At 37.3% G+C, this 27,523-nt stretch overlaps 1 protein-coding gene across 1 annotated transcript; it reads right to left on the reverse strand.

The window, feature by feature from the left end:
* On the reverse strand, window positions 1-27,523 carry LOC124856143 (inter-alpha-trypsin inhibitor heavy chain H3-like). Its single transcript, XM_047346376.1, has 23 exons — window positions 27,282-27,523; window positions 25,913-26,073; window positions 25,671-25,775; window positions 25,341-25,503; window positions 25,142-25,252; window positions 24,374-24,502; window positions 24,116-24,232; window positions 23,826-23,994; window positions 23,633-23,743; window positions 21,053-21,234; window positions 19,273-19,452; window positions 19,048-19,175; window positions 17,872-18,041; window positions 14,648-14,680; window positions 8,656-8,734; window positions 4,887-5,008; window positions 4,308-4,406; window positions 3,322-3,366; window positions 1,702-1,809; window positions 1,381-1,543; window positions 1,011-1,162; window positions 835-919; window positions 1-766 (listed from the first exon to the last, which is right to left on the reverse strand). Exons 1-23 carry the CDS (start codon window positions 27,351-27,353, stop codon window positions 652-654), a joined length of 2,799 nt encoding a protein of 932 aa, XP_047202332.1. The 5' UTR covers window positions 27,354-27,523; the 3' UTR covers window positions 1-651.

Below are 27,523 nucleotides of genomic sequence, written 5' to 3' on the forward strand. Positions count from 1 at the left end.
TGAGTTATTCAAGGATTTTATTTGTGTTACATTAAAAATTAATTATTTAATTTATACTTTCTATTAGGAACAAAATGTTCTGACATGTTCAGAAATGTTTTTGTCTTTGTTAAGCTGATAAGGTTAAATCACAATTCTTTTTTTGCGAAGGATATATGAGTATTCTAGATATTTGTTTAGATTAAAATGTTAAGGTAGGAATTTTTAAACAATGTGAACAACTGGGACCTGCAAGTAATTGTCTGTTTTTACATTTAGCCATTGTCATATTATTAGCATTTGCCAAAAAACAATTCAGTTCAATTCAGTTCAATTTATATAGCACCAATTCACCACACATCTCAAGGAACTTAAAGTCAACTGAATCATACATATTTTGTTTATTACAGCCAACCATAAGAGGATTTCTCAATATTTCAACACACTTGGACAAAGATTGTTAAGCTCAATAGATAGACTCAGCTTAGTTTTCTTATTTTAACTTCTTCCAAGGGTCCTTTTAATCATCATGGTTTAATTGTAATGTTTTTTGAAAATATTTTGTTGGCAAGAAAAAATTACTTTTGTTCGTCAAAGTTGTTAACAAGTTAAATTATCTTTTTCTTCCTTTCAATTAGCATTTTTTTCTTAATCATTTAGTGTGACTTTCCATTAAAGTTGTGCAGCAATGTAATCGTTCAAAGGTTTCTCCAAGGCATAGCGAGTTGATGTAAGCCAACAGCGCATCAGGACAGGCTTGATAATGCTGTAGTCATCTGCAGTGGAGCTGCAAAAGAAGAGACTCTTTTAAAAAGGTCTTTTATTTTAAAGGTCTATAAAAAGTACAAAGGGTACCTGATCACAATAATCTCTCTGTCTTTGATCTTCAGTTTGGTTGAGGGAGATGATACAATCTCTTCATAGTCAGCTGGCTTCAAAGCTGCACTCAGTCCAACAATAGAAGACATGACATTAAAGCATTGGCACTTTCTCATGTTTATTATTCAAACAAATGCAGATTCTTCACTTACCTAAAATTCCTTTAATGTTGTTGGCTAACGGCCTCTGTCGTAAAACAGCCCAGAGAAATCTGTTACCATCTTTCTCATGAACTAATATGACCAAACGCACGTCCTCCACTGCAATATCGAATTCGTTGTACTGGTGCCTCAACACCGTAATCCTAGAAAATGTAGACAACCTGGGATTAACTTCAGTTCTGGAATCTCTAAATGTTTTTTATGTATTACATTTTCCTTAAGGCTTGGTCTGTTCAAGTTGCAAAGGTTTTGTGCTGTGCAGAAGGCTAAATAAATCCACCACTCTACGTGGTAACTTGTTTCACTGTTGCCAACTGTGTGGAAAAAAACTAATCAAGTCAATCAAAAAATCAACGCTCACCTTCCAGTTGTCACACTGTCATTTGCGGGTTGGTGTATTGCAGACCGTCCTTGTCGAAACCCATCTGGTTCCACCTCAACATGTTGGTCAGAGCCGGCATGGATGAAAATCCTGCTGAAGCCCCCATTTGTTACTGAATCCAGCTCACCATTCACATACACCTCTGAAATCATAGTAACCAAATACAACTGAACACAGTGTCATAGACAAGAAAATTAAAACATGGACTGCAAAAGGCTAAATGAGATGACTGCTGACTCGGCAGATTAAGTGAAAGAAATCTTTTATATTTTAGATGGCATCAAATGAACCTTTACAGACCCTTGCTGGGATGGTCAAGTAGTTTAAGAATGATGGTTCCATTGATATCAAAGCAAAGTGGTGTAGACTGATTTTCAGTTTTCACCAAAAATCTGTGAGTAACAGATGCTAGAAAGAGAGAGAGATAGTTGGTGTCAAACAACAGATGTCATGAAAACAGCTTCTTGCTTCCAGCACAAGATGAAATAACTTGAGATGCATTATAGAAAATTTCATATTGACTGCTCAGTCCAATTTCTTTTTCATGAGACTAATCAACAGAGTTCAGCAATCCTTAAATACAAAATACAGCAAAACAGAACAAGCCAATAGTGCAATTACCCCTTAATGTTAATGGCTTTTTTTAGATTTGTTTCACCATTTTTATTGTGTATTGAGACAAATATAAGACCTACAGCTATGTCGGGTGTCCATTCACTTTTATGTTCTTTTCTATTCTAAGTATAAAACATAAAAGTTCTAGATAGATAGATAGATAGATAGATAGATAGATAGATAGATAGATAGATAGATAGATAGATAGATAGATAGATAGATAGATAGATAGATAGATAGATAGATAGATAGATAGATAGATAGATAGATAGATAGATAGATAGATAGATAGATAGATAGATAGATAGATAGATAGATAGATAGATAGATAGATAGATAGATAGATAGATAGATAGATAGATAGATAGATAGATAGATAGATAGATAGATAGATAGATAGATAGATAGATAGATAGATAGATAGATAGATAGATAGATAGATAGATAGATAGATAGATAGATAGATAGATAGATAGATAGATAGATAGATAGATAGATAGATAGATAAGTACGGAAAAAGCTCTATGTGAATATATTTTTCCTACTTTATCTTCCTCTTGCAATACTTTTCTAGGGCTACAAGATATGCAAATTAAACTCCTTTCTGTTCCAGCTTGTCAAGGAACCCTGAAGGAGTTTTGAGCTGACTCCTGACAGTGAGCCATCATTTAAGGCAAGGCAGGTTTATTTGAATAGCACCATTCATGCGCAGGGTAATTCCAAGTGCTTCACAGGAAAACAAAGGAACTATTAGACACATTAAACACACCAAATATATCTAAAACATTAAATACACATGTAAAAAAATAAAGCATCACATAAAAAACAGAACCTAAAATGCAAATGTAAGCATATTAAAAGCTGCTGCTGTGTTTTACAGGATAGAAACTTCATTGTGTTTGCTTTAAAATGAACTCTATTTCTAAATTAGAGCATCATATTATACTGTATTATGGATTTGTTTGTTTTCATGAATTATCTTCAAGGCTATTGCTTCAATTTATTTTTTATTTTATTTTGTATCTCCATCTTATATGCATTACTAAATAGCACACACAGGTAGGAACGTCTGAGGTGAGGGTAAATAAGTAAAACATAATATTTCACATAAAAGTTAATGTAACTAAAAGGCAAATTCTTAGAAGCATTTATTTTTCCATTAATTGCTGTTTTAACACAATATCTAAAAGAAAATAACCTTGTCTTGACTATTTTAGTCACCTGGATTTAAACATCAGTTTTATCTGTAAACAGTTGTTTTTGTAATGTTGCCATAAAAGAGCTTCTGTGCAAGACAGGTTATACCTGATCGCCCAGGAGTCGAAGTAGGTCTGACATACCCAAAACGTCCTAATAAGGAAAGAAATACAAATATTTTTAAAAGTGGTGCAGTTGTAAAGACAGACTACAATTCTTTGAAAATAAAGAATAATGAAAACTCCATTTCAGTTGTGAAGTATTTTTGGATTATTTTAATTTAGCCATTCTTAGTGTTTTTCAAGCCTGATTAAAAGTGCCACTAAACCATCTCAAATGGATTCAACTCTGGAACTTGAGTCTTATTTTTTGTTTTGAGCCATTCATAGGTGGCTTGCTGGTGTGCTTTGGCTTATTGTCCTCCTGCATAACTAAGTGAAAATGGGCTTAGGGCCCAAACTAATGGGCAGACTTTCTCCTAGAGGATCTTCTGGTAGAGAGCAGAGTTTATTATTCCCTCAGTTACAGCTAGGTCAGGCTGCACAGTTTGTGTGGCTTTTTTTACTGTAAAGGAAATCGTTCTTTGAAAACAGCTTTTTGTATTTACTTAGCTTAGCCTTGGTATTCAAATTAGTTTGATATTTTGAAAGATTTAAGTGTGACAAAAAAGCACAAGACAGATTTAACAGCCACTACCTGTCCTGTATCCCTTAAATTAGGATTCTGATAAAAGTAGATCCTTAAAAGTGGATTTAAGACCTGATGATATATTACATACCAATGCCCCAAACACATATGTGTATTTTTTCCTTTTTTCCCCCCTTTTATTTATTTTTTTTGCATTACCCTTATTTTATGTTATAAACGATGAAGTATTTGTTTGCTCCTTTTTATTTAGTGATGCATATTATGAATAATGTGCAAATCAGAAATTGTGAATTGTATTTTGACAAATTGTATCTACAACTGGTACATGATTACATGTTTAGAGGGAGGGGAATAAGTAGTCGCTGGTCACAGGATTTAAAATATCTTTAAACAGTAAGACAGTTTTTGTACTGTTTCCCAGAACAATGCTGCTGTGTGTGATGTACCACGAAGAATACCAAATTCAGGAAGACCAATACGACCAGAAGGACCAGGAGCACCACCAAGAGCAGGAACACCAGCAGAATCAAACAAAAGAGAACTTCCTGTTAAATAAAGGAATGGAGCAAAGGTAATTTCAGTAAAAATAATCCTTCTTACATTCTACTTAGCGCACTGTTGAGAGGGACATCTAAAATCAATTATCACAGTTTAATAATTTAAAAGCACCAACAATTTTCAAATCACAGTATTAGGAAGAATACGAATTAAAAAAAATATGCATTCTTTCCCATACCACAGCTTTTTTGTCAGTCTTTTTAAGTCTTTCAGCACTTTTCCTCACCAATCTTTATTTTTTAAATATTACAGTTCCTAGTAGACTTATTATGTACCTTGAACTTTTCATATACATTTTAGTTATGTTACAATGGCAAACTTGAATATATTTTATAGGAAACCTTTGTCACTAACACACAGTGGTGCGTAACAGACCTGGCTGGCTTCTGCCCCGTGATTTGGTTCGCCTGCATACGGTATCTCCGACCAGCTCAAAACAGGGTGAGTTTTTTTTTTTCATCAGTTACTGTGGGCTGCAGACCGCGCTGGATTGGTCGAGGTTTGGGTGAAACGGCCTACTAAAAGTACCTGTTCAGAGGTTACCTGCCATGTGACATGCTTTGGGAAGCACTGCTTAAATCTCATTGTGCTAAAAAGAAAATAGATGGAGGTATGGTACAGTTTTTAAGTAATGCAGAAAAGAAAAACAGTGTGATAGGAACATGAGTATCTGATGCAGTTTTACTGCATTTTACCTGTGGAAGATTGTGATAAAAAATACAACAACAAAAAGGCTGAGAAATATTGAGGTTGAAGAAGTACATGGTTTATGAGAGAGTTACTAGTCTTAAAGTTTGGGCACATGTTTCTGTATTGGATTCCTCTGTTAGATGTTTTATTTTGTATTTTGGCAGATCTGTTTTCTCCCTTTTTATGTTCTTTAGGTAGTTCCTTTGTTACTTATTTCTATTCACTTAGATGTTTTGTTATTTCCCTCGATTCCTGCTCATCTGTGTTCATTAGCCAACCTCCTTCAGTTGCCTGCATTACAACCAGCTGCTCTTGCTTCCTCTCTGATTAGCTCCCAGTGTTTATTGGTCCATTCTCCACCCTATCTCAGTACCTATACTCTCTGGTTTTCGTTGTTCTACACTGGTTCCTCCTGGCTACTACCTGATCCATGTCCTTAGACCTGCCTGTGCTTTTCTTGTCCTGCCTCACCTGTAAGTTTACCAGTTCTTGTCTTTAAAAAAAGTATGTACTCACCAAGCTGCTCCCTCGCTTTTGCTTACTCTTTGGTCCTGCAACAACCTGTCTCTGAATGACACTAGGTTGTGTTTAAGTACGGATATTATTTTGAGAGAAGACGGAAAAAGAAAAGGAATTAAGTTTTTAGAATGAAAAGTGTGCACGTATTATGAAATACTTTGACAAAGGAGCAGGTGAGGGTAAATGTTTTGACTAAATATTTAGTGTTAATGTCATCTGTTATATGTTTGTGTGCTTTCTTGTCTTTAAATGTCGTCTGTTTTTCCAGAGGAGCTGTTTGAGCCACTAATGTGACTCACTGGGAAGCTGAGAAGTAACAACGGCTTTTAGATTGACTTCCAGAAGACCAGACATAAATCAATGAAAAATGAATAATCATAATAATAATCAGTCAGTCAGTCATTTTCTACCAATTGCGCAACCGTGCAGCCCTCACAATAATAATATGAAATTTACTACTCTGACATTGAAAGACTATCAGATTTCACTGAGCTACTGCCGAGCAGAGCTGTGGCACTCTATGGGATTCTGCGCAGGAAGCGTCGGAGAGGAAAGCGTGCTGGCGCGCTGGTAAAGCTCCAAAAAAGAGGACTTCGCACACCACTGCCTTCAATCCATCTGGCAAATGTCCGCTCTCTAAGCAACAAGATGGACGAGCTGCTTCTCCTCACCGGTAAAAACTCAGACCTCCGCGGATCAGTGATTCTCTGCTTCACCGAGACATGGCTGAGTGAAAACATCCCGGACCGCGCATTGCTGTTGCCGGGCTTCCAGCTGCTCAGAGCGGATCGCAGCGCGGAGCTATCGGGGAAGAGGCGAGGAGACGGAATCTGCTTTTACATAAATGAAGGTTGGTGCAGAGACATAAAAGTGCTGGGAAAAACATGTAGTCCTGATCTGGACGCATTTTATATAAACTGTAAACCGTTTTATTCACTGAGAGAGTTTTCCTCATTTATAATAATTGGCTCATATATATTCCACCGCATTGCTGCCCTTCTGCTGCGGAAAAACATCCCACTGAGCTGATTACAGATGTGGAGAAAAAACACACGGACTCTTTCATCATAATACTGGGAGATTTTAACAGCACAAACCTCTCCAATGAACTCCCCAAATACAGACAGCATATTAAGTGTCCCACCAGAGACAAAAACACACTGGACCATTGTTACACAGCTTTAAAGGACTCATATCATGCTGTTACCAGAGCTGCTCTGGGTTTTTCGGATCATTATCTAATCCACCTCATCCCAACCTACAGACAGAGACTAAGAGCTTCCAAACCCATGGTTGACACTGTTAAGAAGTGGACTGAGGAATCTAAGCAGATGCTACAGGCCTGCTTTGAATGCACAGAGTGGACTGTTTTTGAAACTTCAGCCACTGACTTAAACCAACTAACTGATGTGGTGACATCATACATCAGTTTCTGTGAGGACATGTGTGTGTGTGCAGACCAAGACCTTCTGCACCTTTGGGAATAACAAGCCATGGTTTACTCCACACTTCAGGAATCTGCGCAAGGAAAAGGAAGAAGCTCACAGCAGTGGTGATTGGGCGTGGTACAGGCAGGCCGGGAACAAACTAACAAAGGAGATCAAAGCAGCCAAGAGAAGCTACAGTGAGAAGCTGAAAAACAGCCTTTCTACTGGTGATACTTCGGCTGTATGGACTGGTCTGAGAAACCTGACTGCCTACAGGAGCCCCCCCCCCACCCATCCTGAACAGAGTCGTCTCCTAGCCAACCGTCTGAATGGCTTCTACTGCAGACATGACAAGAAGCCATTCACACCTCAAACCATCCCCTCCACATCCCATTCAGGAACAAGTTCTTCCCCCAAAGCTACCAACCCTCTACCTTCAGATCCTCCGCCTGCACTAAATATCTCCAAGGAAGATGTAAATAGGCTCTTTCAGTGCATGAAAACAAAGAAAGCTTGAGGACCTGATAACGTCTCCCCATCATGTCTGAAAGCTTGTGCAAATCAACTCGCTCTGATCTTCACCCGGATCTTCAACAAGTCACTGGAGACGTGTGTAGTCCCCTCCTGCCTCAAATGATCCACCATCATCAAGAAACCCACCGGTAAACCCACCATCCTAGGATTAAATGACTACAGGCCTGTAGCCCTGACGTCTGTGGTCATGAAATCCTTTGAGCGGCTGGTGTTGAAGCACCTGAAAGACATTACAAGCCCCCTGCTGGACCCCCTGCAATTTGCTTACCGAGCAAACAGGTCGGCAGATGATGCTGTCAACTTAGGTCTAAACTTCATCCTGCAACACCTCGACCACCCAGGGATGTACGCCAGGATCCTGTTTATAGACTTCAGCTCGGCCTTCAACACTATCATACCAGACATCCTCCACCAGAAGCTCACCCAGCTCAACGTCCTAGCCTCCACCTGTCAGTGGATCAATAGCTTCCTGACGGACAGACAGCAGCAGGTGAGACTGTTAAGCATCCTCTCCCGAACCAGATCAATAAGTACTGGTGCCCCCCAGGGGTGTGTTCTATCCCCACTCCTCTTCTCCCTGTACACAAATGACTGCACCTCAGTGGACTCGTCCGTGAAACTCCTGAAGTTTGCAGGCGACACCACTGTCATTGGACTGATCCAGGACGGTGATGAGTCTGCATACAGCAAGGTTTGCTCACTGGAGTCTAACTGTTTATTACTAGTTTTGTCTCAACACTTGTACTTAAAGGGATATTCATCAGAGTAACATGTGGGAAGGTTGACACAAGGACATTGAGTATTTTGAAGTTTTGAAGCATTAGTAATTCATTAATAACCAAAAAACATTTACTCAGAAAATTTTAAAATCTGATTATGCTAAGCAAAACATAGTACTTTCAGAGCACCTACACTAAACTACAACTACAATAAATGGAGAGAATGTCTGCTCTTGCAAGAGCTTTTCTGTAGACTGTATGTATAAATAGATACATATGTTTTAGTGAGAATGGAAAAACCTCACTGTAATGTTTAAACTTGACTTCATCTGGTACAAGTTAAATACATTTTAATGTGGTGGTTCAGAGTAAAGCCTGTTGTATCATACCTACCTTGAGAAAAAGAATATGAAGATCCACCATAACCTGTTAAAAAGTAAGAGGGGACAAAATTAATAATTAGTGGTACTTAGTTGTGAATTTGTAAATCAACAGTTTATAGACTGAATGTTACACAAGAACTGTAGACATGAACTATCAAATCATTTCTAAAATTTCTAATCAGAAATGTGCAAAAAACTGACAAACACATTTTTAATTTAGAGTATATGCTAAAACATTTTGAATATTTTTATTTTTTCTCAAATGTTATTGTTTTACAAGCAAAACAAAATAAGTTTATTACTATGCCAAATAGTAGTGGTTGGTTTTATTCGTAACCTGTCTTCTGACTCATAAAGTCTGATTGAATTTCCCCACAATCGTAAAACATTTTAATCTCTTCATTAATTTATATAATTTATAACTATTTCACAAATCTCAATATTACAAGCTCACCATTTCTGGTGCAGGTCTATTTCACATGAATTTATAGCTACACCTGTTAAAGGCAACACAGAGAGAAACAGCTCTATTTCTTTAGTATGGACTGACAGCCTGGCACTTTACTATGAAGTATCAAGGAGGATTTGATGAAAGACTTCATCTGATTAAGGGGTCAGCTCCTTCTGTCTATGGAAACGACAGACACAGCAAAGCAGTAAGCTGAAAATAATACTAAAATGACAACAAACTTTATTTAAGACATGAATTTATTGTGTGCTGATATGGCATCCTGGTCATTAATTTGATAGCAGTAACATCGTGCCTTCTGCTTATGTTAGTGCTGTGTGCTGCTTTTAGCTCCTTGAGGGCTGAACCCTACTGCTTGTTTTGAATAGTATTTTTACATAAACAGTTTTGCATTGTTTTTGCCATTTCTGTCTTGTTTCTGTGCCGCTAGATAATTGCATATCTGTTATCAAACTACAACAATGACCGAATGGGGTGAAGTGAAACATGTTTGACCTGGAAGGGGGCCAGGTGGGAAGGGCCTCATTAGCATCTAAAGAGACCAAAACGAGTTGCTCTCAGACACACCTCAGAACAGAGGTAAATCAGGGCCTTGGAGCTACAATAACAAGGAATTAAAACCAAAGTATTCCAGTTCCACTTTATATAAACCACAACTGGAGGATTTAAATGTTAAAAGGAAGGATTTAAAAGAATGATATGTCCTCTCTAAAGGAAATTACAGGGGTGACAGAGTACACAGAGCAATATCACAGAGTGCATTTAAGCTGTGGTACATCATTAAACCATTCTTAAAGGCTGAAAAAGTGACTGATTTAACTATGGTTATTTGGCTTATTTACTGTGTTATGAGCTGTTACAAACTCTGGGTTTAATGGCGCTCAGCAAGGATGATCTTGTTTTCTGAAGCCAAGGTAATGAAGAGGAATTATTATTTGGGTTCAGGACTCCTCTCTCTTTATACGCCTCAGGTGTTAAAGAGAAAACAATGAACCATGTTCACATTCTCTGCTACTTTATGAAACAGCAATGGTATATTTGTGTGAGACACGTTTAGAGAACTCAAAGCACATATGCCTGCTGTCATATATGTGTCCGCTCCCTGTACAAGGGTTAGCAAGGTTTGCTCACTGGAGTCTAACTGTTTATTACTAGTTTTGTCTCAACACTTGTACTTAAAGGGATATTCATCAGAGTAACATGTGGGAAGGTTGACACAAGGACATTGAGTATTTTGAAGTTTTGAAGCATTAATAATTAATTAATAACCCAAAAAACATTTACTTAGAATATTTAAAATCTGATTAAGGCTAAGCAAAACATAGTACTTTCAGAGCACCTACACTAAACTACTACTACAATAAATGGAGAGAATGTCTGCTCTTGAAAGAGCTTTTCTATAGACTGTATGTATAAATAGTTACATATGTTTTAGTGAGAATGGAAAAACCTCACTGTAATGTTTAAACTTGACTTCATCTGGTACAAGTTAAATACATTTTAATGTGGTGGTTCAGATTAAAGCCTGTTGTATCATACCTACCTTGAGAAACAGAATATGAAAGTCCATCATAATCTGTTAAAAAGTAAGAGGGGACAAAATTAATAATTAGTGGTACTTAGTTGTGAATTTGTAAATCAACAGTTTATAGACTGAATGTTGCAAAAGAACAGTACACATGAACTATCAAATCATTTCTAAAATTTCTAATCAGAAATGTACAAAAAACTGACAAACACATTTTTAATTTAGAGTATATGCTAAAACATTTTGAATATTTTAATTTTTTCTCAAATGTTATTCTTTTACAAGCAAAACAAAATAAGTTTATTACTATGCCAAATAGTAGTGGTTGGTTTTATTCGTAACCTGTCTTCTGATTGATAAAGTCTGATTGAATGTCCCCACAATCGTAAAACATTTTAATCTCTTCATTAATTTATATAATTTATAACTATTTCACAAATCTCAATATTACAAGCTCACCATTTCTGGTGCAGGTCTATTTCACATAAATTTATAGCTACACCTGTTAAAGGCAACACAGAGAGAAACAGCTCTATTTCTTTAGTATGGTCTGACAGCCTGGCACTTTACTATGAAGTATCAAGAAGGATTTGATGAAAGACTTCATCTGATTAAGGGGTCAGCTCCTTCTGTCTATGGAAACGACAGACACAGCAAAGCAGTAAGCTGAAAATAATACTAAAATGACAACAAACTTTATTTAAGACATAAATTTATTGTGTGCTGATATGGCATCCTGGTCATTAATTTGATAGCAGTAACATCGTGCCTTCTGCTTATGTTAGTGCTGTGTGCTGCTTTTAGCTCCTTGAGGACTGAACCCTACTGCTTGTTTTGAATAGTATTTTTACATAAACAGTTTTGCATTGTTTTTGCCATTTCTGTCTTGTTTCTGCGCCGCTAGATAATTGTATATCTGTTATCAAACTACAACAATGACCGAACGGGGTGAAGTGAAACATGTTTGACCTGGAAGGGGGCCAGGTGGGAAGGGCCTCATTAGCATCTAAAGAGACCAAAACGAGTTGCTCTCAGACACACCTCAGAACAGAGGTAAATCAGGGCCTTGGAGCTACAATAACAAGGAATTAAAACCAAAGTATTCCAGTTCCACTTTATATAAACCACAACTGGAGGATTTAAATGTTAAAAGGAAGGATTTAAAAGAATGATATGTCCTCTCTAAAGGAAATTACAGGGGTGACAGAGTACACACAGCAATATCACAGAGTGCATGTAAACTATGGTACATCATTAAACCATTCTTAAAGGCTGAAAAAGTGACTGATTTAACTATGGTTATTTGGCTTATTTACTGTGTTATGAGCTGTTACAAACTCTGGGTTTAATGGCGCTCAGCAAGGATGATCTTGTTTTCTGAAGCCAAGGTAATGAAGAGGAATTATTATTTGGGTTCAGGACTCCTCTCTCTTTATACGCCTCAGGTGTTAAAGAGAAAACAATGAACCATGTTCACATTCTCTGCTACTTTATGAAACAGCAATGGTATATTTGTGTGAGACACGTTTAGAGAACTCAAAGCACATATGCCTGCTGTCATATATGTGTCCGCTCCCTGTACAAGGGTTAGCAAGGTTTGCTCACTGGAGTCTAACTGTTTATTACTAGTTTTGTCTCAACACTTGTACTTAAAGGGATATTCATCAGAGTAACATGTGGGAAGGTTGACACAAGGACATTGAGTATTTTGAAGTTTTGAAGCATTAATAATTCATTAATAACCAAAAAAACATTTACTTAGAATATTTAAAATCTGATTAAGGCTAAGCAAAACATAGTACTTTCAGAGCACCTACACTAAACTACAACTACAATAAATGGAGAGAACGTCTGCTCTTGAAAGAGCTTTTCTATAGACTGTATGTATAAATAGTTACATATGTTTTAGTGAGAATGGAAAAACCTCACTGTAATGTTTAAACTTGACTTCATCTGGTACAAGTTAAATACATTTTAATGTGGTGGTTCAGATTAAAGCCTGTTGTATCATACCTACCTTGAGAATCAGCATAATCTGTTAAAACGTAAGAGGGGACAAAATTAATAATTAGTGGTACTTCGTTGTGAATTTGTAAATCAACAGTTTATAGACTGAATGTTGCACAAGAACTGTAGACAGGAACTATCAAATCATTTCTAAAATTTCTAATCAGAAATGTACAAAAAACTGACAAACACATTTTTAATTTAGAGTATATGCTAAAAAATTTTGAATATTTTTATTTTTTCTCAAATGTTATTGTTTTACAAGCAAAACAAAATAAGTTTATTACTATACCAAATAGTAGTGGTTGGTTTTATTCGTAACCTGTCTTCTGACTCATAAAGTCTGGTTGAATGTCCCCACAATCGTAAAACATTTTAATCTCTTCATTAATTTATATAATTTATAACTATTTCACAAATCTCAATATTACAAGCTCACCATTTCTGGTGCAGATCTATTTCACATAAATTTATAGCTACACCTGTTAAAGGCAACACAGAGAGAAACAGCTCTATTTCTTTAGTATGGACTGACAGCCTGGCACTTTACTATGAAGTATCAAGGAGGATTTGATGAAAGACTTCATCTGATTAAGGGGTCAGCTCCTTCTGTCTATGGAAACGACAGACACAGCAAAGCAGTAAGCTGAAAATAATACTAAAATGACAACAAACTTTATTTAAGACATGAATTTATTGTGTGCTGAAATGGCATCCTGGTCATTAATTTGATAGCAGTAACATCGTGCCTTCTGCTTATGTTAGTGCTGTGTGCTGCTTTTAGCTCCTTGAGGGCTGAACCCTACTGCTTGTTTTGAATAGTATTTTTACATAAACAGTTTTGCATTGTTTTTGCCATTTCTGTCTTGTTTCTGCGCCGCTAGATAATTGTATATCTGTTATCAAACTACAACAATGACCGAACGGGGTGAAGTGAAACATGTTTGACCTGGAAGGGGGCCAGGTGGGAAGGGCCTCATTAGCATCTAAAGAGACCAAAACGAGTTGCTCTCAGACACACCTCAGAACAGAGGTAAATCAGGGCCTTGGAGCTACAATAACAAGGAATTAAAACCAAAGTATTGCAGTTCCACTTTATATAAACCACAACTGGAGGATTTAAATGTTAAAAGGAAGGATTTAAAAGAATGATATGTCCTCTCTAAAGGAAATTACAGGGGTGACAGAGTACACACAGCAATATCACAGAGTGCATGTAAACTATGGTACATCATTAAGCCATTCTTAAAGGGTGTTATGAGCTGTTACAAACTCTGGGTTTAATGGCGCTCAGCAAGGATGATCTTGTTTTCTGAAGCCAAGGTAATGAAGAGGAATTATTATTTGGGTTCAGGACTCCTCTCTCTTTATACGCCTCAGGTGTTAAAGAGAAAACAATGAACCATGTTCACATTCTCTGCTACTTTATGAAACAGCAATGGTATATTTGTGTGAGACACGTTTAGAGAACTCAAAGCACATATGCCTGCTGTCATATATGTGTCCGCTCCCTGTACAAGGGTTAGCAAGGTTTGCTCACTGGAGTCTAACTGTTTATTACTAGTTTTGTCTCAACACTTGTACTTAAAGGGATATTCATCAGAGTAACATGTGGGAAGGTTGACACAAGGACATTGAGTATTTTGAAGTTTTGAAGCATTAATAATTCATTAATAACCAAAAAAACATTTACTTAGAATATTTAAAATCTGATTAAGGCTAAGCAAAACATAGTACTTTCAGAGCACCTACACTAAACTACAACTACAATAAATGGAGAGAACGTCTGCTCTTGAAAGAGCTTTTTTATAGACTGTATGTATAAATAGTTACATATGTTTTAGTGAGAATGGAAAAACCTCACTGTAATGTTTAAACTTGACTTCATCTGGTACAAGTTAAATACATTTTAATGTGGTGGTTCAGAGTAAAGCCTGTTGTATCATACCTACCTTGAGAAAAAGAATATGAAGATCCACCATAACCTGTTAAAAAGTAAGAGGGGACAAAATTAATAATTAGTGGTACTTAGTTGTGAATTTGTAAATCAACAGTTTATAGACTGAATGTTACACAAGAACTGTAGACATGAACTATCAAATCATTTCTAAAATTTCTAATCAGAAATGTACAAAAAACTGACAAACACATTTTTAATTTAGAGTATATGCTAAAAAATTTTGAATATTTTTATTTTTTCTCAAATGTTATTGTTTTACAAGCAAAACAAAATAAGTTTATTACTATGCCAAATAGTAGTGGTTGGTTTTATTCGTAACCTGTCTTCTGACTCATAAAGTCTGGTTGAATGTCCCCAGAATCGTAAAACATTTTAATCTCTTCATTAATTTATATAATTTATAACTATTTCACAAATCTCAATATTACAAGCTCACCATTTCTGGTGCAGGTCTATTTCACATGAATTTATAGCTACACCTGTTAAAGGCAACACAGAGAGAAACAGCTCTATTTCTTTAGTATGGACTGACAGCCTGGCACTTTACTATGAAGTATCAAGGAGGATTTGATGAAAGACTTCATCTGATTAAGGGGTCAGCTCCTTCTGTCTATGGAAACGACAGACACAGCAAAGCAGTAAGCTGAAAATAATACTAAAATGACAACAAACTTTATTTAAGACATGAATTTATTGTGTGCTGATATGGCATCCTGGTCATTAATTTGATAGCAGTAACATCGTGCCTTCTGCTTATGTTAGTGCTGTGTGCTGCTTTTAGCTCCTTGAGGACTGAACCCTACTGCTTGTTTTGAATAGTATTTTTACATAAACAGTTTTGCATTGTTTTTGCCATTTCTGTCTTGTTTCTGCGCCGCTAGATAATTGTATATCTGTTATCAAACTACAACAATGACCGAACGGGGTGAAGTGAAACATGTTTGACCTGGAAGGGGGCCAGGTGGGAAGGGCCTCATTAGCATCTAAAGAGACCAAAACGAGTTGCTCTCAGACACACCTCAGAACAGAGGTAAATCAGGGCCTTGGAGCTACAATAACAAGGAATTAAAACCAAAGTATTGCAGTTCCACTTTATATAAACCACAACTGGAGGATTTAAATGTTAAAAGGAAGGATTTAAAAGAATGATATGTCCTCTCTAAAGGAAATTACAGGGGTGACAGAGTACACACAGCAATATCACAGAGTGCATGTAAACTGTGGTACATCATTAAACCATTCTTAAAGGGTGTTATGAGCTGTTACAAACTCTGGGTTTAATGGCGCTCAGCAAGGATTTTCTGGTTTTCTGAAGCCAAGGTAATGAAGAGGAATTATTATTTGGGTTCAGGACTCCTCTCTCTTTATACGCCTCAGGTGTTAAAGAGAAAACAATGAACCATGTTCACATTCTCTGCTACTTTATGAAACAGCAATGGTATATTTGTGTGAGACACGTTTAGAGAACTCAAAGCACATATGCCTGCTGTCATATATGTGCAGAGGTGGAAGTAACGGATTACAAATACTGACGTTACTGTAATTAAGTAGATTTTTTGGGTACTTGTACTTTTAAGAGTATTTTTTCAACGTGTTTAATTGTACTCATACTTGAGTACAATTTATACTATGTAATCTACTTCGCTACTTTTAAAATCATAAATTGCTACTGAGTACGCCCATAATTTGCACCTCCCGGCCACCTGCTTTTCAAAATTAAAGCTGCAAGCAGCATTGTGCGGCCCTCGCAGCCAAGCGCCGCTTGGCCTGTGCAGCCAATGCGGGAGCCTTGCACCGCCTCCTCCACGCCACCGAGGAGCCCGCCGATCAATTCCGCATGTTCCCACTAGGTGGCGCTGCGAGCCACCTTTTATACCTTATTTGATCATGTTAAATTCTGCTCTGGCAAGAACTGTTCAAAATTTGGGTGAAATACAACCTTCCCGATGAAAGCTGCACTCACTTGCTAATTAGTGGGCGGGGCTACAATTATGTCGTCAATTGACTGTGGCAACATGTTCAGCATTGATCCATGATGATGTGCAGTAAGTTTGAAGTGTATCCGATGGGGCATGAGGGAGCTAAAGCCCTTGAAGTGTCCTAGGGGGCGCCGTTGAGGCAAATTCCAATGTAATGTAATAGAGCTGTTTGGGGGCTGACAAAGATCAACCATATTCAGTTTGGAGTGAATCGGACCTTTCATATGAAAGCTACACTCATTTGTTTATTAGTGGACGGGGCTAAAGTGATGTAATGTCTTGACTGTGTCAACATGTCCAGCTTTGATCCATGATGATGTACAGTAAGTTTGAAGTGGATCCGATCGGGCATGAGGAAGCTAGAGCTCTTGAATTGTCGTAGGGGGCGCCGTTGAGGCAAATTCATATGTAATCTAATAGAGCTGTTTAGGGGCTGACAAATATCAATCATATTCAGTTTGGAGTTTATCGGCCCATGCATGTGTAATTTAGAGGCAAACGTATCGCCATGGCGTCACATCAGACTTCGCCACGCAGCCATAGCCACACCCTCCTGCCAAACCTGTCAGTACTGGAGATGAAGTTAGACCATCGTGTTATCTGTCATTGGAGACAGTTTCATGTTGATTAGTTGAAGGAGATCAAATATGGCCCACACTAAGTGAAACATGACACTTCCTGTTCTGAGGGGGCGGGGCTTCGATGATGTCAGCATCTGATCAGTGAATATTGTTCAGGGCCAGAGGTAGATCAATCCCAGAAGGTTTCATGTCTCTGTGACTTTCTTTGTGGAAACTATAAGAGTTTCGTGTTTCATGGTGAGAAGTCAGATTTTGAGGCTTAGCCACGCCCACATACTTTCATGTAGCAAAAAAATTTTGATAACTTTTGATCCCCAGTGCCTTAAGACTGTATTGATTGATTTCGATTTCTGTAAGTCAAAAGCTGTAGGAGGAGTTCGCTCAGATTCGACTTGTGTAAATGAGACAAAATGGCAGGTTTGATCCAAAATGGCCGACTTCCTGTGGGGTTTGGACAATGGGTCCAAGAGACTTTTTTGTAGGTCCTGGGAAGTTACATAAGTGTACTGAATTTCATACACCTCAGACACAGCATGGCTGTGGGCTGTTTCACCATACCTACCTTGAGAAACATGAATTTATAGCTACACCTGTTAAAGACAACACAGAGAGAAACAGCTCTATTTCTTTAACATGGACTGACTGTGGCACTTTACTTTGAATCTTTTGTGATTCTCCCTCCTTGGGTTTGTGAAGGACTTCTGTGTTCTCCCCGTCAGGCTTGGTGACCACCATGGATGTGAGTGGAGTCACAAAGTTGTACTTCAGAGACAGCTCCAAAGCCTCTCCTTTCACTTTTTCTTTCTCAGGGCCAGAAAGAAGCAGCCTGTATAGCAGCATGTTATTACAATATAAAACTGTATGTATATTGTTTCAAATATTGTAACTGCAGTTGTTACAATTTTCCATAATAAACATTATTGTACAGATTTTATTCGAAAAACGTTGATAATTCAAATATCCATCCATCCATATTCTATAACCGCAGGGTTGCGGGCGGATGGGGGCTGTTGCCTATCTCCAGCGGTCATTGTGTAGGTTAATTCATTTTTATTTGATGAGCTAACCGTCACATCTACACTTAAGCCCAAAACAATTTTTACCTCTGGCAAATTATGGTTTAAGTACTCATTTAATTTCACCAACAGGTTTCTTCTGACTGGAAATAGCATTAACATTTTAGATTGGCCCAACCAGAGTTCTGATTTACTCTGTGAAACTGTGGAGGGAGCTGAAGATTAGGGTGATGGTAAGGAGAATTCTAACCCCAAAGACTTTCTGCTCATCTCCAAAGATAAATAATCATATTACCAGGGAAACATACAAAAAGCTGGTCAGCAGTAATAACAAGGGTTTGATTGCTGCAATGCCTGTAAAGATTTGTCCACTGAATATTGTAAATAAAAACTTATATATTATGATTTTTTTCTAAACTAATACTTTTACATTGTTTTATTATCTTTTAACAGATTTCTGTTATATCTCGAAAATAATTTTAAATCTAAACCTGGCAGGTGTATGACTAATTTTGGGCTTAACTGTACACTCACCTTTGTTTCACAAGGGACCAGCAATATCAAGGGATATTAGATGATTCTATGAAATATAGGAACTGTTTTTGTACGATTTGTGAAATTCAGACTCCCAAACACACTGAAACCTTCAAAATTGTTCTTCATATTTGTTTTGAATTGTCTTTGTCCTACATATTGAGACACATACTGAGCAATCATGACAGCAGTCAGACCTGACCTTGTTTCCCGAGATTAAAACACATTATTATTGACCATAAACAAAACAGAGAGATAAAATATAAAATATTTCCCACTCACTCTTTCTCCAGAAGTTGTTTAACTGTGAGGTAGGCCCAAATCCTCTGAAGAAGTCCCTCAGCGACTGTCTCAGTAGAAGAATCCACAGAGCGGTTTGTATTAGAAAATGTCACTTTTCTTTCACTCTGCTGAAATAAAAAAACAATTATAATGTCAGTATACCAGGGCTTTTCAGAAGGGCTTTTGAGAACCAGACTTGACTTTACTGTGTGAATTGATCCTTACTGAAATGGCCACAACTTGCGGAGTAAAAGTTTCAATGTTGTTATCAATGATCTCCCCGGCCACCACAATCTCAGAGCCGTTATAATACTGACTGAAATTAGTCTGGGTTAGATTGGTTCCGCCCAGATAGATCATTTCCACATCTATTAACAGAGGAGTGGCCACCTCTTCATAGAAACCCTGTTGAGATACAGTAAAAGAAAAATACGGATGTTTATCTTCATCATCATGGATCCTTTACACAGTTTGTAAAATATAGAAATGTATTTCATTATTTATATTAAATAATTTCATTACATTAGAGCTATAAACAGTGACATTAAAGGTATTCACAACCTGTGAACCACTTCACATTTTGTCTCATTGCAACCACAAATGTCAATCTATTTTATTGGTATTTTATGTGATAGACCAACACAAAGTAGTGAGTAATTATGAAGTGAAAGGCAAATTGTGAAAGATTTTTAAATTGTATTTTACAAATAAAAATCTGAAAAGTGTGCATTTGAATTCAGACCTCATTACTCTAATATGCCTCAAATCCATTAAAACATCAGTTTTCAGAAATTCCTTTATTAGCAAACAGAACCAACCTATACTTAATTTAATCTCAGTAGGAATCCTGCTGTTCTCTGAAGCTTCCATGAAGATCAAGGAATACACCAGACATGTCAGTGAGGAAGTTGTGGAGAAGTTTAAAGAAGGGTTAGGTTGTTGAACAATATCTCAAGCTTTGAGCATATCATAGAGCACTTTTTCCATTCAGGATTTAAAAATAGAAACACCCAAAGCCCCATTGTAACTCTAGAGGAGCTTTAGAGATCCATCGCTCAGGTGGGAAAGTCTATCGACAGGACAATTATTAGTCAGTTGTGCACTCTACAGAGCTATACTTTACGTAAGAGTGGCCAGAAGAAAGCCATAATGAGTCAAATTTAAAGCTAGCTACAAGCCATGTAGAGCTAACACAAGGAAGAAGGATCTCTGGTCAGATGAGACCAAATGTGAGCTTTTTGGCTTCAGGCAAAACACTTCACATCACTTCAAACACACTATTAACATGGAAACACATGGCATTGGCAGCTCACTGTGGGGATGCTTTTCATCAGCAGGGACAAGGAAGCTGATTACAGTCGATGGAGAGAAGGATGGAGCTAAATACAGGGCAATCCTAGAGTAACACTTGCTAGAAACTGTAAAAAGCTTGAGACTAGTGTGGAGGATCATCTTCTAGCAGGACACTGACTATGAGTCAGAGCTACAGCGGCTTAGTTTAGCTCAAAGCATATTCATGGTCCAGACAAAAATGTCCAGACATTTTGGTTCAGAGAAAGTCCAGGGATAAATCCAATGGAGAATATGTGGTAAGACTTGATCTTTGTACTAGCTTACTGACCAAGAAGAAAAATGAGAAATGGACAAAGATGTACATTTCTATATCTATAAAGCTGGTAGAGACATATCTCAAAGGAATTGCAGCTGTAATGATCAGAGATGCTCTCCATCAAATCTCACAGCTGTTAGTAACAACGAATGAAGGGGTTGGAATGCAAATCTACAGGATACTTTTTATATGTTTGTTAAACATATTTGAAAACTATGTATTAATTATTTGCCCCTTTATAATTATGCACCACTTTCTGCTAGTCTGTGAAATCAAATCCCAATAAAACATGTCGAAGTTTGAGGTTGTATCGGGAGAGAATATGAAACATTTCAAAGGCTATGCATTCTTTTGCAAGGCACTGTATGCCAAGTATGCTAACATTAGGGAAAATACCTTCAGCTGTAAATCTGCATCAGAGTCTTCGTAAATCCTCCTTGCCACACCATTGTTCTGCATTGACATTTTCGCCAAGAACCCAAAATTGACATCAAACCCAAAACCAAGACAGTAGAGTGGGAATTTGTCTGCAATGGCTTGTTTTACATTGGACTGTATCATTTCGAGATCTGTCACACCTGAAACAACACAAGAGGTGGCTTGTTGAGCTAAAGTTATTACAACATTAGAGATGAACATTTAGAAACACTAATGGATAAATGCACGTTTTCAAAAAAAGCAAACATAATTTTTGACAACATATAGTATTTTTAAAAATCTTTTTAACAAAAGCAGTTCATGCTAGAGTTGATGAGCATAGGCCATAAAGCTAATTTACTGTAAACAATCATGACAGCAGGACCACCTTCTGATCAACACGTGGAAAACAAAGGAGCTGTTGGTGGATTTCCACAGGCACTGACATTAACACCAGTGAACATCCAGGGAACTGACATTGAAACAGTGGACTCTTATAAGTACCTGGGTTTTGACCTAAAACATAAACAGAACTGGAAGCACAACACTGATGCTCTTTACAGGAAGCCTCAGAGCAGACTCTATCTGCTAAGGAGACTGAGATGTTTTGGAGTGCATGGGGCACTCCTGAATACCTTTTGGAGGTGGCATCAGCCATCTTCTATGGTTTAGTATGCAGCATTTTATCTACAGCTGAATAGAAGCAGTAAGATAAGCTCATCAGGATGGTCAACTCTGTTCTACAATGCCCCCTGCACAAAGTCCAGGTGGTGTGAGACAAAAGGAGTCTAGCAATAATAATGTCACTGTTGGTCAATGTCTGTCACTCCATGCATGAAGTTATTGCAGAACTGGAGAGGTCCTTCACTGAAAGACTGCTGCATCCTAGGTGCACAATGGAGTGTTATCTGCAGAGGGCTGGAATTACCGGGCTCTAATCAAGATACAATTATGTCGAACAATATGGGCAAAAAGCTCCAGCAGACACTGGAAAAATATATCAGTAACTTTATGAAATAAAACTGTATTTAAAGCCTATTGAGAGTACTCCATAAGGTTAAACAGTAATGTGGTAACTATCGTGTTAGAGAATGACTGAAGAAATCATGCTGCTTTCAACACAAACGTGCAGCTAAGCACTAAAATAAGGACACAAGGCCAGTCTGATGTTGATTTTATAGCCCAGGTTTCTGTCATGACAGAACTAGATAAATCTAATTAATTCAAATTAATCAAAACAAGAAAATGCCACTGATATCATCACCTTTGCACAGTTGTGAAACAACTGTCCAAGCAGAAATTAAAGAGCAGAAGAAGTAGTCATTGTGGAGAAAAAAAAATGTATGTTTGCATCAGAATGTAATGTGTCACTGCATGAAACTACAATTATCTAAGTTTAGCAATTATATTCTAGGCAGGGAACATTGTCTTTCTAGGACGAACAATGAAGATCATATGAGGAACAAAATGCAATGGGATTCATGCATCTCACTGGGGGAAAAGGTCCAAAAAACCTACGGAAGACCCCACCGTGTTGCCTGGAAGTTAGAATCAAAAGGTCAATTGCCTCACTGCACACACACCACAATGAGAGGCACCGTAGGTACATACATGGAAGACGTCTACACATTTGCACTTAACTGTTCTCCAACATGATGAACTGGAGACGTCTGCAGCAGAGAGAAGTTATCACACACCTTATTGGACACAGATTTTCTGATGTTCTTTTATAATTTTGAAACCCCGTCGGAAAATGCATGCTGTAAGCTGAAGGTAACGCTGTGCTCTGCATCGAGCTAAAACAGGCAGGCAACAGCGTTGCTAAGCAACACAGCGCAGTTCAGGTAAGCTTTCATTATAGCTCACAGCTATGATGGTTTGTTAATCCACAGAAACGTATGTTTTCTGTCATTCGCATTCACACCAGAAGCAAACCGCACCAGAGTTCGCTTGGAAGCGGACAGAGACAACCGGCAGATTGGTCCAGACCGGGGTTCGCTTGAGTATATTCACACCTGCACAACAGGTCTGAACCAAGGGGGGAAAATAACTCTGGCCTGCTTAAAGTGAACCAAAGGTGTCAGGTGTGAAAACACTCCAAGTGAATGTGGGCTTGTACAACTTGCTTTTAAATATAAAGACATAAATGCCCCTTTCTGGACTAAACATTTTAAGTTTTCATCATTTGTGTGTGTGTGTGTGTGTGTGTATGTGTGTGTGTGTGTGTGTGTGTGTGTGTGTTCCTGTCTTGGCATCACAGTGAGAACCATTTTCCCGATTTCACCATCAAATTGAGGACTGTTTGTACCAAAGTGAGGACATTTTGCTGGTCCTCACGACCTATTTCACTAACGGTTAGGTTTAGGACTAAGGTGTGAACTGAGTTTAGGTTAAGGTTAGGGTTAGGCATGCACTGGTAATGATTAGGTTTAGGGTTATTGTCAGGGTTAGGGTTAGGGTTGAAAATGACTGAAAATCAATGGAAGTCAATGGGAGTCAACACATGGTCCTCACTACATATAGCAAAACAAGAGTGTGTGTGTGTGTGTGTGTTTTGACCTGAGGTTGGGTCTCCATCTGTGAGAAGTATAAGGATGGAAGCAGAACCTTGTCTGGGATGTGCATTCAGCATACGGGCTCCTTCCAAAACTGCTGCATTGATGTCTGTAGCTAAAAAAAAGAACAATTGCCAAATGTTATAATTCAATCTTGCTGCTAGATGTTTAAATTATAATTTACTGAGAAATCTTACCTCCTCTGTCTTTAATATTACGTGCAAATTCTTTTGCCCCTTCGAGATTTACAGTTGTGGCCTGAACAAGTTCCCGTTTCCAGTGAAATATTGCACTATCAAAACTGATAAGACCAAAGAAGTCCTCTTCTGCCAAGTCATTCAAAATATGGTGTAAAGCTGTTCGGGTCTGCGCGAAAAAAAACGTTGATACAAATATTTTGGCAATAAAACATGGAACTGTATCTGTTTCAATCTGTTTAATCGAAAGGCAAAAGGTGAACAAAAAACACTAATTATAATTAATTTACCTGTTGTATTTTTCTGCCATGCATTGAGCCACTTTGATCGATAACAAAGACAACGTTCTTCGGTATTCTGGGAAGATTACTAGGAGCAAAGTGATGGACAAAGTACCCATCTGATGTCTAGGAGGACATATGAACAATGCTTGTTAAACAAAGATGATTGCCAAGAAGGTGGAGGATATTTCAACTGTTGAAATAAGTTTTACAAACTGATATTCATGCTTCAACGCTATTGAAAGCTATTGATTTCAACTGTTTTACCTTGATGTCTCCCAGTCCGTTGTCTCGGTTCACCTCATAAACAATAATCAGATCTCCATTCATACCTTCCTCTCCACAGCTGTCACATGATTTCTGCTGGTCTTCTGTTGGATAGAAATACACCCAAGCCTACAAACCACAAGAATCAGTTATTATGTAAATGAATCCTTATTATTTGGCTCATATGTGGTGGATTTAAATAGTTTAGACATCCCTGGTAAATATCAAACTCTCTCTAACTGCTGCCAGATGTGTACTGGGGACTGAAAGTTGAAATTAAAGGGGCTTTAACACAGTGTTAATTAATTGCATGTTTATGCAACCAAGTTATTGAATCATTTCATCTCTCTTTTGTTTTTACATTTTTCTTTCTACCATATTTGTTTCTTTTTTAGTCAAATTGTATAGAATATTGATCACATTAAATGTGAAAAAATGTTTGTAAGTGATTTATCATTCTCTAATTTTTCTATTTTTTCAATAAATAGTAAATTAGTAAAATATGTAATATAACAAATAAATAATACATTGCAATGGAACCTTTTTTTGTTTAAAAAACTATTTTAAAATGCAATCACTGGTTGATTTGAGTTATAATTGGTTGTTCTGCTTAATGTGTATACAGCGGTATACTATTTTTGAGCAAGATCAGCACAAGAATCAGAGACAAGTCAGATCATTCCATGTAGCGGTGCAAGATAATATATGTTTGGGTAATATTCAGGCAGAAGATAAAATAGAGTGATAGAGTATCAGAACCAGCCGTACCTGTTTCTCTGCATGTGTTTTGGTGATGGCATTAGCCAGGGCTTTAGTGCTCAGTCCTCCCTTTACATCAATGAAACTGATGCCAGCTTTCTCATAAATGTACACATCAACCTGATCAACAATTAAATAAACAGCGGTATTTACATTTATCGCAGAAGCTTCTTGTAGCCAACATTATTTTTCTCAATAGTAAACAAACTTTGAAGTCTTTGACAGGCTTCATGGGTCGAGCATGGATCAGCATCTCGTATTTGCCATGTGTGCGCTTCAGCAGTTCCTCATAGGTGAGTTCAAAGGTCACCTTTTTGTGGGCTGCCACGTTTACTGACGTTTTAAATTCCTCCATAGTTCTCCCTACAGAGCTACAAAAGAAAAAACTGTCAGTGGACGAAATTACACAAGTTCACAAGTAGCATGGAAACATAAAAATTGACCATTTAAAAGCAAAAGAGAGCACACTTTACCAAAAAAAACTGAATTCCATTTGCATAAGAGCGGAAAGTAAATTATTCCATCAACATATGTGTACCTGACAATCCCAGCACTTTGACCACGGGACACAGCGGCAGTGTACTGCTGCTGAGCCTGCTCTTTAGTTTTCACAACCCCATCATACACTTGACCATCAATAAACCTACAAAGTAAAAAAAAAAAAAAATTTAAGTCTTTAAATACTGACTAGCCTATGTGAAATTTTCATTTCCATCATATCTGAACGAGTATAATATGATAATAAGACGTGTTCCTAATGTTAAGAGATATTTGGCACACATTGTGAATCTACTGATGAAGGCATTCTTGGGAATCTGGACGTGAAATTCAATTTCTCTTGATTCATCCATACGATTGGCCACACGACTGGTGATGATGGTGGTGGCATAGCGACCGGTCACAGTAGAGTTGATGTGAAAGCTGTAAATGTCCCAGTCATCCTATTTAAACACAGAAACTCACATTTGAAAGAAGCTGAGAGATCAATGTCAGTGGCTGACAGCTAATCAAAGCCGAGGAAACATTGAGTTGGTGGATGAAATCTTATTGCTGTTGCTGCAAATACACCCACTGTCCTTAACTTTAGTCTTATTGTTTACATTGACTGTAAAAAGACATCAGTAGAGTACTCATAAATCATACTTTGTGCCTTGAATTGTGTAAAGTCCCCACAATGACGTCTCATTTATGTTCACATAAAAAAATTGTAAATTACACATCATATACAGGTATATTTGACCATATAATGGCAGATGGTCCCAGGCATGTGACTGAATTAATATTTATAACCATGCAACTTTAGTTATATAAGCACACACATGCTCTCTCTTGATGTTTTTCACACACGCATACACACTTGCTTGTGACATTAATGACATTAATGAGCGTAAAGTGAAGCTTGACTCTTAGAAAACAATAAACAATCAAAAACCTAGGACACCTTGGCCTCTCCTCCAGTGTCCCACAGTTGTGATATTAAAGTCTAAGTGGTTTTCATTTTGACTGGAGAGAAACAATATTATGAATCAAACACTTTACTATATGTTATTTCAACACATTTAAAAGCTAAAATCTTACTTTTAAACTGAACCTGTTCTTGAATCTAAAAAGTTTTGTGATATAATGTGCTAAAACAGATTGGTCTTATAAGACAAATCAATTTGATCAAACTTTTTGTTTTTAAGTCCTTTTGCTCAATAATTGTGCGAACAGTGCCCTCTTTTAAAGTATGGCCATTAATGTATTATACGTTCAAAACAAGATTTAATACAAGTGACTGAAACAAATTTCTATTCAGTTTAGAAGTGTAATTGTCCTGTTGAATTTGTATTTTATTTTATTGGCTAATAATAAAGTCCTTTCAAAATAAATTTAATCTAGTCTTTCCCTTACTTTTGGGAATTTGTGGCATCCAATTTTTAAACAACGGTTACATAAAATGATTCTTAGAGCACAATAGGAGTGATATTCTGTTTCTCCATACCGACACCGTTGGTGATATTGAAAAAGCAACATAATATAAAGTGTAATTAGGATAGTGAAGTGTGATTGAATATATTCCAGCATAGTCTTGTTACAAAAAAAGTAATCCAAAAATCTCTGTTTTCTTGCACTGTGGTTCTCTGTCCTTTATGTTTTCAGACTGTACCTTGTTTGGTATTGCAGCAACCACAGCCATCAGAAGCCCAAAGAGAGGGAGTTGAACCACAGCTCTCCTCATTGTTCCTCCAGGCAGATTCAAACAGAGGCAGCAGAAACTGTCTTTTCAATTCCAATAAAGTCAACTTTTACTTGTACTCAAATTAAAGGAATGTTTTTACCCTTAGTCTACTCCTTCAGCGCCCCATTACTAAAAAAAAAAACTTACCCAAAAAAATAAATACTTCACAA

The sequence above is a fragment of the Girardinichthys multiradiatus genome, chromosome 20 (genome assembly GCF_021462225.1).
Source record: "Girardinichthys multiradiatus isolate DD_20200921_A chromosome 20, DD_fGirMul_XY1, whole genome shotgun sequence".
Taxonomy (NCBI): domain Eukaryota; kingdom Metazoa; phylum Chordata; class Actinopteri; order Cyprinodontiformes; family Goodeidae; genus Girardinichthys; species Girardinichthys multiradiatus.